The 15,482-nt window shown below is 47.4% G+C and overlaps 1 protein-coding gene across 1 annotated transcript; it reads left to right on the top strand.

Moving 5' to 3' along the window:
- Positions 1-1,155: 1,155 nt before the first annotated feature.
- On the top strand, positions 1,156-14,165 carry Spmip8 (sperm microtubule inner protein 8). The gene is made up of 8 exons (XM_087900201.1): positions 1,156-1,261; positions 2,256-2,480; positions 11,933-11,994; positions 12,238-12,412; positions 12,698-12,759; positions 12,866-12,930; positions 13,096-13,128; positions 13,997-14,165. Exons 2-8 carry the CDS (start codon positions 2,258-2,260, stop codon positions 14,025-14,027), a joined length of 651 nt encoding a protein of 216 aa, XP_087756327.1. The 5' UTR covers positions 1,156-1,261; positions 2,256-2,257; the 3' UTR covers positions 14,028-14,165.
- The last annotated feature ends 1,317 nt before the right edge of the window (positions 14,166-15,482 follow it).

Below are 15,482 nucleotides of genomic sequence, written 5' to 3' on the forward strand. Positions count from 1 at the left end.
GGCAGTGAAACAGCAGGAAATACTGAATGTCAGTCAGGTTTAGCGCCCCTGTTAGTGTATGCAGATCATATGCTAATATACGTAAAAGAATAGGCGCCCCAGGATTGCAAACCGTGGGATGTCTTGTTCTAAACCCAGAGTGTCAAGCTGTGAGCTAAGATACCCACAGCCTGGCTTTCCTGGGGGGGGGAAAGAGACTGCAGCTCCCCAGGTAGTGAGATGGAATGGGGTGGGGGTGGGGTGAAGTATCACCTGCTAATCCCTAGCCTGCTGAGGCCACCACTCTTCCTGATCCCTGCCCTGACCCTGGAGGCTGGCTAATCTCCACCCCACCCCCGCACCCCACCCCTGCATCCCAAGACCAAAGACAGCTTGGCATCCCCTTCCCTGAGATTCATGGGGACAGGGGGCCCTCCAGGCTCCCAAGCAGCCCTGTTGCAGAGTCTAGGGTCCTTGCCTAAAACAAATAGTGCTCTTGGGGGCCAGAGAGAGGCAGTAGTAACTAGACTAGTGGTACTGTCCTAGTTAGGGCTACTATTGCTGTGATGAAACACCCAGACCACAGCAACTTGTAAAGTGTTTACTTGGCTTATATTTCCAAATCCCTGTTCATCATTGAAGGAAGCCAGGATAGGAACTCAAACGGGGCAGGAACCTGGAGGCAGGAGCTGATGCAGAGGCCATGGAGGGGTCCTGCTTACTGGCTGGCTCCTCGTGGCTTGCTCAGCCTCCTTCCTTATAGAACCCGGGACCCCCAGGCCAGGGACAGCACCGCCCACCATGGGCTGGGCCCTCCCCATCGATCCCTAATTAAGAAAATGCTCTATAGGCTAGCCTACAGCCCCATCTTATGAAGGTGTTTTCTCAGTTAGGGTTCTCTCCTCTCAGATGAGGAGAGCTGTGTCAAGTTGAAAAGGCAAGCACAGTAGCATAGCCTTGAGCGGGCCCAGCAGCTAGGCTTGCCCTTGTGTGGCCAGGTCACCTTCATAGAGCCCCAGTTCTGGCATCCCAAGATGCTTGGCTTGTGTAGCAGCCATGGAGACCCCCAAGCTTTCAGGGAAAGGGATCTCTGGCAGCCTGTGTTGCCAGGGTTACCTGGGAGCTGCGCCCTCACAATCAGGCTGCCGTGGGCATTGTCTCTGTGGTGCTCCTTATCCTGCCGCGGCCCACAAGGCCCACCCGCCTCTCTTCCGCTGCTCCCTGAGCAGGAGACGAGAAGGTTCTTCTGCCTGTGCATCTGGGCCCGTGTCCTGCAGACGAGGTAGTAGGTGTGGGTCGACGGCAGCAGGGAGCTCTCTTCCTTTCTCTCTGTTCTACCATCCTGTCTGTCCTCAAGTGCTGGCGGCATCTCTGAGACAGCTTCCCATACTTTCTTGCCATGCCCCTTCCTGGTCCTCCATGGTCAAGTTCCTCTCCCCTCCTTCCTACCTAGCACCCCATCTCCATTTTTCACCTCTAACTTGGGGGTCAGGAAGTAGAGTCAACGAATTCTCACTAAGGTGCAAAAGACTAAAAGGGGGCATATCTGCTTTTTAAAAGAGAAGCACTAGGTGACCATCCATCTTTTTCTAATTCAGATCTGTCATATTTCTCCCCCCCTTAAAAACAGTCTCAGCTGGGCGGTGGTGGCGTACGCCTTTAATCCCAGCATTTGGGAGGCAGAAGCAGGCGGATCTCTGTGAGTCCGAGGCTAACCTGATCTACAGAGCGAGTTCCAGGACAGGTTTCAAAGCTGCAGAGAAACTCTGCCTCAAAAAGAAAAAAAAAAAAAAAAAAAAAAAAAGCAAAACAAAACAAAAGCAAAAAAACCAATCTCATCATCTATCTGTACCATTTGGGGCAAATGCTAGATACAGCCAAGGCAAATCCAGAGATGGCTACCTAGTGTCACAAGACACACCACAATCTAAATTACATTCTAAATGGCTTTGCCATGGCCTTTTCCTGTTCAATATTTAAGTCTCACTTAGACAGTTCCTGGAGTGCCCCAACTTCGGCCTCTCAGACCCCCCCCCACACACACATTGTGCTGACTTCCCTCATACAGCCCTGGGTGCAGTGTGTGTGTGTGTGTGTGTGTGTGTGTGTGTGTGTGTGTGTTTTGGATGTCCCTGCTACCCAAGTGGAGTTCCTGAAAAATCACTGGGCCTACAGAAGATACGCAATAAATGCTTGACAAATAGTTAGATCAGCCTGTAGACCAAGAACGTGTGGCTATATGTAAGGATGTCTAATGCAACCCCTCTGCTCCGCAGCAATGGCCCAAATCATCGATGTGGTGCCCTGGGAAGATGGCTCCGCCCATGTGTATGCTTCCCCAGCCATCCTCCTCCCGCTGGAGCGCGTGCGCAACCCACTCGCCGGTGTGAAGCACCAGCTCTACCACCCAGCCCTGCCCACGCTGCGGCGCATGGACATGGACACTGTCAAGGGCTACCTATCGGATGAGCACTCCCAGTCTTCCACCTACTGCTCCAAAGGTCAGGCCACGTCGCCATCAGCAGCTGCTCAAGGGTCTGCTGTTTGCCTTTGGAGCAAGGGTGGCTCGCAAGACAGAGATCTTGGAGGAAAAGGCTTGGGGCAAGTGGCAGATGAAAAAAATGATGGAAGCCAGTCCACTCCCTTCCAGAAGGTTCCTCCAAGATCTGTCCACTACTTCCTGAGCAGAAAAAAAATGGGGACCGGTACAGGGCTTGCCTCCCCACTCCCAGGGCTACGGGAGGCAGCGTGAACTAAGGGTGAAGGGCAGGTTGCCTGCTGCTGCATGACTGATGGGCAGAGAACCCTGCTGCTGCTGTTGTGGGGGGCAGAGTTCTTTTACTTTCTTTAGGTTTAAACAAAATAAGGTTTCTTCAGCTTGGAATTCTGAAGGTAACGCCCCCACTGCATTGCAACACGTAGCCCAGGCTGGCCTGAAACTCTGCTCCTCCTGTCTCAGATATGTAGCCCCATACCTGATCTTCTTAGTGGCCTGTCGTGTGGAGGAGGAGGAGGGCTTAAGCTGCGCGCGCGCACATAAGCGTTCAGAAGAAAAACCTCAGGTGTCCTTCTTTGGTTGCTGTTCATTGTGGGTTTGAGACGGGTTCATCAGTTAGGCTGGACAAATGCTGGGATCCTTCTGTCCTCTCCGCACACTAGGATGACAAGTGTCCCCCACCACACTCAGCTTTTCATGAGTGTGCCTGGACCAGACCTTGGGTCCTCATGTTTATATAGCAAGCACCTTACTAACTGAGCTATCTCCCCTGCGCCACCAGTCTTTGAGACTGTGACTTGCGAGGCTGTCCTGGCTGATCTTGAACTCCTGAACTCAACCGATCCTCCCTGTTCAACCTCTGCATCAGCAGGGATTGCCAGTCCACACCACCACGCTCGATACAGAAGCACAATCTTTTGTTCCCTGACTTTGTAAGATTTTCAGACAGAAAATAGCTGAAACGGCAGTGTTCTGAGCTCCTTTCCCTCTACCCGCCCAAGGTCTGTTGCAGTTTGTATTCACGCGCTATCTCTTGCTTGCTTTCTTTTCTCCGTCTCTCTCTCTCTCTGCTCTCTCCTGTATCGCCCTTTCCTCTCCCTCCTCCTCTTTTCCTTTCTCTCTCTTCTCCCTCTTTCTCTCACATTCACACACACACATATGTGCATGTGAAATTTTGCCAGGGAGTTAGTTCCCAGCCCCCTTCATGACATGATACCATTATCAGACCTAGGAAAGTTAATAATTCCACAATAGCCCTTAACCAGCACACCTTAAAATCTCCCCTGGAGTCTACAAATATGTATTTTATAGTTTAAAATGGGAATGGGGTTGAATTGAGGGTTATGCATCATGTAAGTCTTTAGCCTTAGCCTAAAACGATTTTCCATTGTTTCCAATTTTTTCCTTGGACTATTCGCTTTTTATTATAATTTTTTGTATTTAAGGTTAAGATTACATCATTTCCCCCCTTCACTTTCCGCTCTCCAAAACCTCCTATGTACTTTCCTTGGCTCTCCCTCAAAATCATGCCTTTTTTTCTTTACTTGCTGTCACATACATGCATACATACATACTCCCAACATAATATGCTCAGTCTGTATAATGTTACTTGTATGTGTTTTCAGGCCTGACTACTTGGTATCGGAGAGCCGATTGGTGAGCCCTTCCCTGGGGAAGACTATTTCTCCCACTCTCTGCCTTCCTTAGTTACTATAGTTCTTTGTCTATGCTTGAGACTTTGTGACCTTCCCTGCTTCCATGTTAGGTGTCGATTGGTACCATCCTTGTTCAGGTCATATATGTGCAGCCATGTTAGTGAGATTTCACAAGTGTAGCTTCATTGACATTCCTAGGAGACAAAAATCTCACAGCAAAATTCCCGCTCCTCTGGCTCTTTCTGCTCCCTCTTCCACGATGATTCCTGAGCCTTGCAAGAGTTGTGTTATAGATGTATCACTTGGAACGAGACTCCACAACTCCCCATTTTGATCAACTGTGGTTTTCTGTAATGGTCTCCTGGTGTGGGAAGTCCTTCTGTGTATGTGTTGCTTTTATTGATTAATGAATAAAGAAGCTACTCTGATAGGACAGAATAGAGATGGGCTGGGAAAACTAAATTGAATGCTGGGAGAAAGTCGGCAGAGTCAAGGGGATGCCATGTAGGCTACAGGAGACAGACACACTGGAACCTTGCCGGTAAACCACAAACCTTGTGGTAAAATATAAAATGATGCAAGTGGGTTAATTTAAGATATAAAAACTAGCTAGCAATACACTTAAGTGATTGACCAGGCTATGATTTAATTAATATAGTTTCTCAGTGATTATTTCTGGCCTAGGCATCCAAGAATGAATGAGCAGCCTCCGGCAACAGTCTCCATCCACTACAAAGAAAAGTTTCCTTGATGAGAGGAGGAAAATTGCATTTACCTTGGATATAAGGATAAATATTTAGAAAGCGCTAAGGGATTACGCTGGTTTAGTAAAGTGGCAGTTGTGGATTCTTCAAGATCAATGACTCCTCTAACCCCAAGTAGTTGGTTAGGTTTCCACCCAGGCATGACTTCCCTCTTGTTGAGTAGGTATTAAGCCTAATTAGTTAGCTGTTGGTCACTGCTGAGTTATGCTTGCTACTATTGCACCCTCAGGGTCATCATGGCATGCCGGCCATTGTTGTGGTTCATAGTATCATAGATGGGTAGGACTGTTGGTTGTTTTCCTCCTTTGGAAAGTTTACCAGAAGGGACCGTGAAAGCTAGTCCTCAGAAAGGAGGTGAGGCAGACCCAGCGTGGGTGCTCTGGGTCCTGGTCATAGCCACTGCTGGGAGGCAACCAAGTGGAACACCAATAATTTATAATGTTTTAGGAGTCTCTTGGACAACCTTGACCAAGAATTCAGAAGAGAACTTCCCATGCCTGGTGTTAGTTTTGTTTGCTTATTTGTTTTGCTTTTTAAGATGGTCCATGGCACTTGGAGGGGGCATTGTCAGCCCAGATAAAAATTTTCATTTAAAATATGTGTGTGTGTATTGCACTATAGGTATTTTTTTTAAAAAGTATTTATTTATTATGTATACAATATTCTGTCTATGTGCATGCCTGAAGAGGGCACCAGGTCTCATTGTAGATGGTTGTGAGCCACCATGTGGTTGCTGGGAATTGAACTCAGGACCTTTGGAAGAGCAGGCAATGCTCTTAACCACTGAGCCATCTCTCTAGCCCCCACTATAGGTATTTTTATGCAGCTAAATAATAGTATGATACCCTTATTGTTATTTTATTCCTTCCCTGCTCTTTGCATATTTATCTTTCTTCCCGAACTAATGTTCCTCTATTTTTCCCACTTCCTCCTTCACATCACTTGTACTCTGCTGTTTCCTTCTCTGTTGCCTCCCACCTGTGTTCTCTTTTTATTTTCCTGGTTTCTGTAGCTAGTCCAGGTTCTACACTCACATCCAAAGACTTCAGACTAGAAACCTCAGATGAGAGAGAATTATGACATTTCTCTTTCTGGGTCTTGGTTACTTTATTCAACATGATCTTTTCTAGTTCCGTCTGTCTATCCAACCAGGCTCTGAAGAAGGATGTCCTATTCTGTTTTGTTTCATTTTGTTCTTCAAGACAGGGTTTCTCTGTGCAGCCATGGCTGTCCTGAAACTCACTCTGCAGACCAGGCTGGCCTTGAACTCACAAAGATTCGCCTGCCTCTGCTTCTGAAGTGCTGAGATTAAAGGCATGCGCCACCACTGCCGGACCATTAGTGGCTTTTTAAAGGAGTCAAAACAGCAGCATTGTAGGCAATCCTCCATGATGAGTTTCAGCAATTGTTTCCAGGGCATTCTTTTTTTTTTTTTTTAAAAGATTTATTTATTTATTATGTAGACAGTGTTCTGTCTGTCTGTGTGCTTGCTGGCCAGAAGAGGGCACCAGATCTCACTACAGATGGCCGTGAGCCACCATGTGGTTGCTGGGAATTGAACTCAGGACCTCTGGAAGAACAGTCAGTGTTCTTAACCTCTGAGCCATCTCTCCAACCCCCTCCAGGGTATTCTTTAATTCATTACTTGAAAGCTGGATCTAAAGGCTTGTTTATACACATTCAGCATTTCATAGGTGACTTGACAAAGTAAGAAGGTCACTAAATTCTTCATTGTTTATGCTGCTAACTTTGGCAATTTGGTTAAGGTGGTAACCTGAGTGTAAGCTCTTCTTGGTCTCCAATAGTCTCTGCAATGGTAAAAGTAAAATGCTGAAGGTCCCCCAGTGGCTGCAGTGGACAGCAGGGAGCCCCCAAGTGGCGGTGTGAGACCCAGACTGATAGGTACACGATACAGAGAGAGGTTGGATATTTATTTAGTGGGTTATAGAGGGGAAAGGAGGAAAAGGAAGAAGGGAGAAGAGCAGAGAGAGTGGGGGAAGGAGAGAAGTCCCGGCAGTAGCTACTTCTCTGGGAGAGAGATAGAAAAGAAGAGAGCTCAGGCTGCAGGAGGGCAGGAAGATCTGCCTGCCTTGGTGGTGGGAGGGAGTGGGCTGGGTTTGTCTCTTAAAGGGACAGGACAGACCATTACATTCCTATCTCTTTTTTATAATAAAAAGGCTGGAAGTTAGGCACAACAGGTTAAATGAATTAGGGTGGCAGATTCTCAAGACTTCTTCCTGCTTATTTGTGGATATCATCTTGAAGGGGAACCTGAGAAAACTGGATGTTGGTTACATCTTGGTGTGACTGGTCTCTTTGTTCCTGTCCAGTGTTTATGGGGTGGAAATGTCTGGTTTCTCTTACACCTGTTTAAGGTATTGGCAGAGCAGAGGACAGAGTTAAGTTTATGAAATTTTTTTTTTTAGGACCAGGGGATTGAGAGGGGTGTATCTGACCTGTTTAAGGTGGATCCTTCAATTCGGCTCCCTGAAACTCACAAGAATTTTTGGGGTTTGTGAAAACATACGTTTTAGACAGCAGTATATTTATATTAGAACGGCTGTGACAGATGTTTTTACACAATGAAAAGTATTTTTTAAGGGGCTAGAAAGATGGCTCAGTGGTTAAGAGCATTGCCTGTTCTTCCAGAGGTCCTGAGTTCAATTCCTAGCAACCACATGGTGGCTCACAACCATCTGTAATGAGTCTGGTGCCCTCTTCTGGCCTGCAAGCATACACACAGACAGAATATTGTATACATAATAAATAAATAAATAAATAAATACATAAATATTTTAAAAAATTATTTTTTAAGACTGTGAAAGGCAGCATGAGAGAGAAATTTGGTAACTTGTATTTATCCTCACATTTTTATAATTTGCAGGTACACACCTTAATAAGTTTTACTGAAATTTGTTTGATGAGGTTGTCCTTTTAAACTGAAAAAAAAACCTCTCAGCTGTCAAACTGCATCAGAGATCTTTGAGAAAGATAAAAAATTTTATTTGATTTATTGATTAAAAAATGACAGAGAACCTATTTGGTGGCACCTGGAACTGCTCCTCAGGGTCCGCCATGATCGATGAGGGTCGTATTTTTCTTTTGCTGTTTATCTCAGGACCTGCCAGGCTCCAGAAGATCCTGTGGGCTAGGAATCTGTAAGGAGACCAGCCTAACTTTACCTGAGCAGCTAGGCTATCAATTCCAGTGATTCTGTCCATGTCTGGAGATCTTCAGTTTAGATGAAAAGCAGTTTTTCCCAGTGGTCAGCACTTGCAGTTGAAGTAAATTGCAGATGAATGGTGTTCTGTGTCCATTTGTCTTCTGTCTTCTTGGGAGGAAGCAGAGTGCTGCTGCTAGGAGCCTACCTGTCCCTTTATGTTTGAAATTTTTTTATAATTAAATATTTAAATGTCATATTCCTCAGATCTCTGAACAGTTGAGGGCTGTTTATCAGGTGTAACTACAGTATAGAATCTGCCTGGAGAGCTGGGTCCCAGCTTGACTGTACCGGCTCTCAATTTAACAGGTAAGATTTACACTTATAAAAAGACAGAAAGAAGAAAAAACTGCTTGCAATAGAAGGTTAGCCACAGAAATGACAATAGTAGAGAACAGCTTAATATATTTTAAATCAGGGTTGGATTACATATATAGTACTTTTTGTAAAAGACTTAAAAGTACATACCAATTTAAAACATGAGACATTGTTTTGTAGTCTGGAATGAGATACAACAAACAGACAATTATAACATTTAACAGTAAACATAGGTTATTTAAGTTACATGTATACACACACACACACACACACACACACACACACACACACACACAGTGAACAGGAACTGCTGGAATGGATGCTCTTGGTGGGCCCTACCAAAGGCATGCCACTGTGCAACACACACATGTAACAGAGTCAGCACAGGGGAAACCAGGCAGGGAATACCTCAGTAAAGATGGCAGGACTTGGTCATCTGACCTGGCTCTCAGTTAAGATGGCAGTGAAGTCACCTGACCTCAGTTAAGATGGCTGTAAATTCACCTGACCTCAGTCAAAATGGCAGCAGTCACATGTTGTATGGAAAAGCCACATTTTTTTTGCGCCACAAGAGATTTAAACATAGCACACGCCTCGGTGGGGAGCAAAGACTGGAATTGAAAACAGCTGCCTCGTGGATCCAGTCAGTCCACGGGACCAGCAGTAGTGGTGGCAGGGACAGTCTGAGGAAAAGCAGAGCTGGCAGGACACTGTCAGAGCATTCGCAGGCAGGTGGCTGATAGTTTGAGGGTTTATACCATAGCTGAAAATTTGAAAACCCATGAAAAACATCACAGGACCTATAGAAGACTGTCCCTCTCTCTACAGGCAGGGTGTTAAAGTCTGACTGGCTCCAGTCCGGGTGACTTGGAAGTCAGAGAGGCTAGAGGCCACTCTGAGTGATCTCTCACAATGGGGACCACTTACAAGTGGTCCAAAAGAAAAGAAAAAGAAAGGAGAAAGAAAAATCCGAGGGACCCTGGGCCCCAAATCGAATGCACTGCACAGCGTGTGCAGTGCTAGCACAGGAGGATCAACCCTGAGTCATGTTTTTAGTTATGAAAAGCAACCAGAGATGAATGTTAGTAAAGGGCTTGGACATAGTCGTGAAGGCTGTGGTTGGGGGCAGAAACAGGAAAACTCACCACCGAAGCTGCTGGTGTGCGTAGAGGTTGGCATTTAGGCAGATAAAATGCAGAGCTGTTGTAAAGAAACCTGGTTCCCAAGCCCAGAGTCCCACGTGTACTCTGCCAGCCTGCCAGCGGATAGGAAGTTACATGGAGAGCCTGGCTGAGTCACAAGCACCAATGTAATGGTAAAAACAAAAGGCGCTGTTCCCCAAGTGGCTGCAGCAGGCAGTGGGTCCTGAGACCACAGCGGGCCACGAAGGCAGCCAGTTCTAGGCAGGGAGCCCAAGTGGCCTGCAGGCCATGAGGACCAGTGGGTCCTAGGCAGGGAGCCATGTGGTGGGTGAGAGACCAAGACAGAACAGCCAGTCCCATGAGAAGACAGCAGTCACAGTGGGTAAGAGACACACAGAGAGGCACAGATAGGCATACCATGCAGAGTGAGGTTAGAGATTTATTTAATGGGTTGTGGAAGGGAAAAGGGAGGAGAGGAAAGAAGAGAGAGAGAGAGAGAGAGAGAGAGAGAGAGAGAGAGAGAGAGAGAGAGAGGTGGTGGGGGAAGGAGAGGAGCCACAGCAGCAGCTCTCTTTGGGAGAGAGAAAAGAAGAGAGCTCAGGCTACAGGCAGGAAGAAAGATCTGCCTGCCTCAGTGGTGGATGGGGGTGGAGGGGTTGGGGTGGGGCTTGTCTCTTAAAGGGACAGGACAGACCATTACAGTCTCAAAACTTAAAGATCCTAGACCTACGTGAACTCAGATGAATACTTTTTATTGTTCTTCTGGGGATTGAAGACAGAGTCTACACAAGCTAGGCAAGTTCTTTACCATTGAGGTGTACCCTAGCCCTTAGATTTTTGAGACCAAGTCTCATGAGATAGCCCACACTGATCTCAGACTCACAATCCTCCTTCAAGTGCTAGAATTGCAGGTATGTATCACCACACCTGACTCAGATTACTCTCCACAGTTCCCTAGCACAGGTATGATTGGGTTTATTTGGTTTAATGACCAATGCTTACGGTCTTTTGCTGTTACAAACATGAAAATAGGTCTTCTTCTTTTGACATCATTTGTGGAGTCAAAGGACATGTGCATATTTGCAATTCTGTTTATGTGAATGTTTCCTGGACTGCTGTCTGCAGACTCCAATCAATTCACATAGCTTCCAGTAATGTATGCTGAGGGGCCTATTTCTTAGAGCTATACTAACATTTGCATTGTTCCCAGTCTGGCCTAATAAGTGGAGGAAATTGGAATATTAATGTAACTTAAATGTACATTCATCTTGTAAATGAAGCAGGGTGTGTTTTTATGTGTTTAGGGGCCTGAAGTCAAATGTATTTCTAGTATTTGTGTATGAACTACTCAACCAAGCCATTTATCCGTGTTTCCTTCTGATTTTTATTTGTTTTGTATTGTCCTGATTCCTAGGAGCTCCTCTAACATTAAGGAAATTATCTCTTCTGTAAAATTGGTATATTTTCCTTTTTCCTTTTTCTTTTTCTTTTCTTTTCTTTTCTTCTTCTTCTTCTTCTTCTTCTTCTTCTTCTTCTTCTTCTTCTTCTTCTTCTTCTTCTTCTTCTTCTTCTTCTGCTTCTTTTTTTGGTTTTTCAAGACAGGATTTCTCTGTAGCTTTGGGTCCTGTCCTAGAACTAGCTCTTGTAGACCAGGCTGGCCTTGAAATCACAGAGATCCTCCTGCCTCTGCCTTCCACCTGGCTCCTTTGTCTTTTGACTCTTTTTGTGCTTATTTTTTATCTTATTTATTAACACGCATGCATGCATGCATGTGCTGATAGGTCATGGTTCATAGAGGTCAGAGGATAACTCTTAGGGGTCAGTTCTCTTCTTCCCTCCTGTGGGTAGCAGGTCATGGGGCCATCAGTCAAGTGCCTTTTAACCACTGATCTTTTTGCTAGGTTTGTGTTTATTTTTGTGTGCTCAAGGTTATTGGTCTTTTATTTCAACTTTTGGCTTTTTAAGGGAATTAAGTCCTTCTGTCCCAGGTTTATAGAGGAGTTTGTCCACATTTTCTTCTAGTACTTTTAAGTCTTCATATTGCTCTCCATTGCATTTTATTGGTAAGAGATATTGATATTGTTTTATCTTAAATATTTAAAAGCTAACTTTTTTTTCTTTGAGACAGAATCTCACTATGTAATCCTGGTTGGCCTGGAACTTGAGTCATAGATCAAGTTGACTTTGAACTCCCAGAGATCTGTCTGTCTTTGCCTCCTGATAGCTGGAGTAAAGTCACGTGCCACCACACCTGGCAAAACATTTTTTTCCTCTCTTAAGGGGCATAGTGTAGGTCAAGCCTCTAGGGTGGGCCTATAAGGGCTCCTGAAAGGGACACTTTTATCATCTTTCAACAGATGACTTTAACAAGGCCCACTTCACAGTCCTGGGAGTCCCCAACAAACCCCTGCAATGCCTGGTGAGTGTACTTTGTCCTCAGCCCTGGATGGGCTCAGTGGCACCAGTCTGTACTGATGCCTAGGCACTTCCGGTCCAGGGCTCTACTTCCTGAGCATCTGCCCAGCTACCTACCTGGGACTTCACCCCATCCAATCCAGGCCCTGGTTTACTGAATTCCCCCTCCCCCAGTCCCATGGGCCTAATGTCAGCTCAGGAAGCCCCCAGGATCTTGCATCGGCCATTATGATCCATCGTTCCGCAGGACTTCACAGCGACAGGCCAGAAGCTCTGTCATAAGTACCGCGAAGGAAAAATGGTGCCCATCGCGCCAGGCATCAACCGGGTCGACTGGCCCTGCTACACGCGTGCCATCGAAGACTGGTCTAAATTTGTGTCCAGGTCCGGGGACTTCAAGCTACCTTGCTTAAACAAGAGGGGTCAGTCTACCAATCACAAAGGGTGCCCTAGAAAAGGGGGAGATCTCCCGCAGGTTGATGACGTTCTAAAGCAAGGGATGAAGGAATAAGGGCCATGGGCCCAAGGACCAGAAACACAAGCACAGGAACCAGGTTGGGGTTGGGGAGCCGCTGGGGCGACTCCAGGTCAGGGAAGTCACTGGGGCTGGGCCTGAGAGTCAAGCAGGGCTCCGGCGAGGAGGAGCTTAAATGAGGGCGGGCCAGGTTTGTTCGGATCTAGGTTCCCAAGGTGGGTTCTCTTCACAGTGGAGAGTTTCAGTGGCTACGCGGTGCGGTACTTGAAGCCTGACGTGACCCAGAACTGGCGGGTAGGGAAAGATGCACGCAGACCCGACCCGGGTGGTTGGGAGGGAGCGGCTGCTGGGGTCCGCGCCCTGAGGGCTTACGGGTCCCCATTCCTGTGGCCTGCCCCAGTACTGCCTCAACCAGAACCCCAGTCTGGACCGCTACGGACAGAAGCCCCTGCCTTTCGACTCGCTGTAAGTGACACCACGCGGGACCTCTACGGGACCCCGATCCCCGAGCAGGGAAGGGAGGGATTGTAACTGTAGGACAGATACTGAATTTCTACCGAACCGGCGCCTATGGGCACCTCCTAGCCCTGGGAGCCGAGTTCAGCAGGGGTTTTCTCGGTTCTTTCGCAGGAACGCATTCCGACGCTTTGGCTCCCACTACAGGTAGAGAATGGCCCCGCCCTGGCCACAGCCGGCCACGCCCCCTGGGAAGGGGGACTGGAAGATGCTCAGCCAGCTATCAACCTACTGCTTAGTGGGCCCGGGCTAGGGGTGCATTTCCCACCAGGATTGGCCTAGTGGAGGCTGGAAGGAGGGGGCCTGGGAGGATGGAGAAGGAAGGAACTGCCATCTGCTTCCTATTGCGTGATAGCGCCCCCAGCAGGGTCACCTTTAGTTAAAGGCCAGATACAAAGTGGAAGTGCTGAGAAACTCATCTCTCCAGCCATGCCCAGTGACGCAGACTCCATGATGGAGCTTCCCCTCATGGAGCTTCCCCTTCACACACACACACATACACACACACACACACATACACACACACACACATACACACACACACACACACTCTCTCTCTCACACACACACACACACTGGCACAACCATGCACTGTCTCTCCCTACAACACACACTCTGCTTCACCTCTTGTAGCTTTTAGCATCCAGAGTGCTGCCCTTTCCTGTTCCCGAAAGCTGCCTTCCCCAGCCCACACGGAGGAAAACTTTGGGTGTTGTTACTGTGTGATGCTAGAGTAGGTTCATACATGACTGAAAACCCATGAAGCAGTTGACGTTGGGGAGTCATTGGGAAATAGTATGAGGTAGATTCGAGATGAAGAAAATAGTCAAAAAAATACGAAAGGAAATAGGGGACTATTGAAGGCTCTTGGGCACATAGGCTGGATGGAAACTATTTTTAGATCCCTGAGGGCAGAGAGGTGGGCTTTGGGGTTGGGGTGGAGCGTGGGAAGAAAAGCTTGTTTTCTCTTGAGAGCACCCTGGAGTTCCCATCTCACTCCTCTTTCTCTCTACAGTCGCGTCAACTATCTGACTCCCTGGCATTAATCTGTGGGTGGGGAAAGGCTGATCCCTCTATGGCTGGACTGTGCCACCTCCAGGTCCCCTAGCAGGACAGAGGGCATATGGTGGCACCATCCATCTCTCCAGGAGTTCAGTTCAAGAAATAAACCTAATGTTTCTTTAGAGAGGCCCAGGTTCTGTGTGTGTATATATATGTGTGGCGTGGGGGGTGGTCCGGGTCAAGAACAGTTGATAGTGTATTATTACCCTTGTCTGTTCTTTACCAATGCCTAGGGAATGAGAAGAGGGTGTGTAGGGGCTAGTGAAGGATGTTTTGTGGCCTTGCATAGAATATCAGGCCTGAGGCTCAAGTCTAGCTGGGGCTGAAGCACTTGGGCGGGCTGGGATCTGGCTCTCCCTTATGCTTCTCTTTCCCTTACCTGCAACCCCTAACCAAGATCCTGAGTTTGAGCATTAAGTGGAAAGGAGGGCCTAGAGAGGGATCTGTGACACCTCTCTGGAATGGGTTTCCTGGTACCCAGAGCTTCCCTGAAAGGAAGTAGGCAGGTTAGGCTTGTACCATCTATTCCCTATGAAGCAGCAAGTTTCAAATATAAACCTGGATGAGGTGAGAGCATTCCGGACTCTTCAAGGCACTAAGGAATTTATCGCCTAAATAGAAGGCCATCTGCTTTACTCTTCAGCAGTGTGAGTGGCCCTCATCTGTCCCTTGTCCTGAGCCCCTCCAGTAATCGAGACCATGATGACCTAGGTGCGGGGAACCCTCAGGGAAGAGGGTCTCACAGCCTGGTGCTATGTTAGGGCAGCTGATATCTGTATATGCTCCTGGGTCTTCCATGCCTCACCCTGCTAGAGGGCAGCCTGCAGGGAGAGGTCCCGACTGGGACAAACAGCCACTAAGCTCAAGAACTCAGTACGGGATTCCTGTTCCCGGAGTTCCCCTGGAGCCTCAGGTACCCACAAACCTGAAATCACGTGCCAAGTCACATGTCCACATGCTGTTGTGTATTCCAAGGATAGACCCCTGTTTTCTTATTTTCAGCAAAGTTGGCGTCCATAGGCATTAGGAATTCACTCACTCCTTCCTTCCTGCATCCATTGCACAGCTGTTAAATGCCAAGGCTAATGTCTCAGGAGGAAGGAATTGAGAGGAAAATGGCCTCACAGGTCAGAATACATTATCATCTAGTATCTGGTGTTCTGCAGACAACCGGGCAGGAACCTGGGAAGGATTTGCCTCTTTCATGCAAATCCAGTGAACAGCTTTGGGAAGCCAATGGCAGAGCCCCTGAGGTGTCAGAGCTCCAAGTGTTCCTCCAAATGACAGAGAAGAAATGGGCCTGCCTGAGGTTCCCAGCAGGGATGCTGAAGTCCTGCCTTGGGTGACAATAGTCACAGGAACGCTAAGGAACATGCTGATGGAGCAAGAAGGAACTGAGTGACCAGGATTTTTAATTTATTTATTTTTTTCTGGGCCTG

The sequence above is a fragment of the Myodes glareolus genome, chromosome 22, assembly GCF_982192425.1.
Source record: "Myodes glareolus chromosome 22, mMyoGla1.1, whole genome shotgun sequence".
Classification (NCBI taxonomy): Eukaryota; Metazoa; Chordata; class Mammalia; order Rodentia; family Cricetidae; genus Myodes; species Myodes glareolus.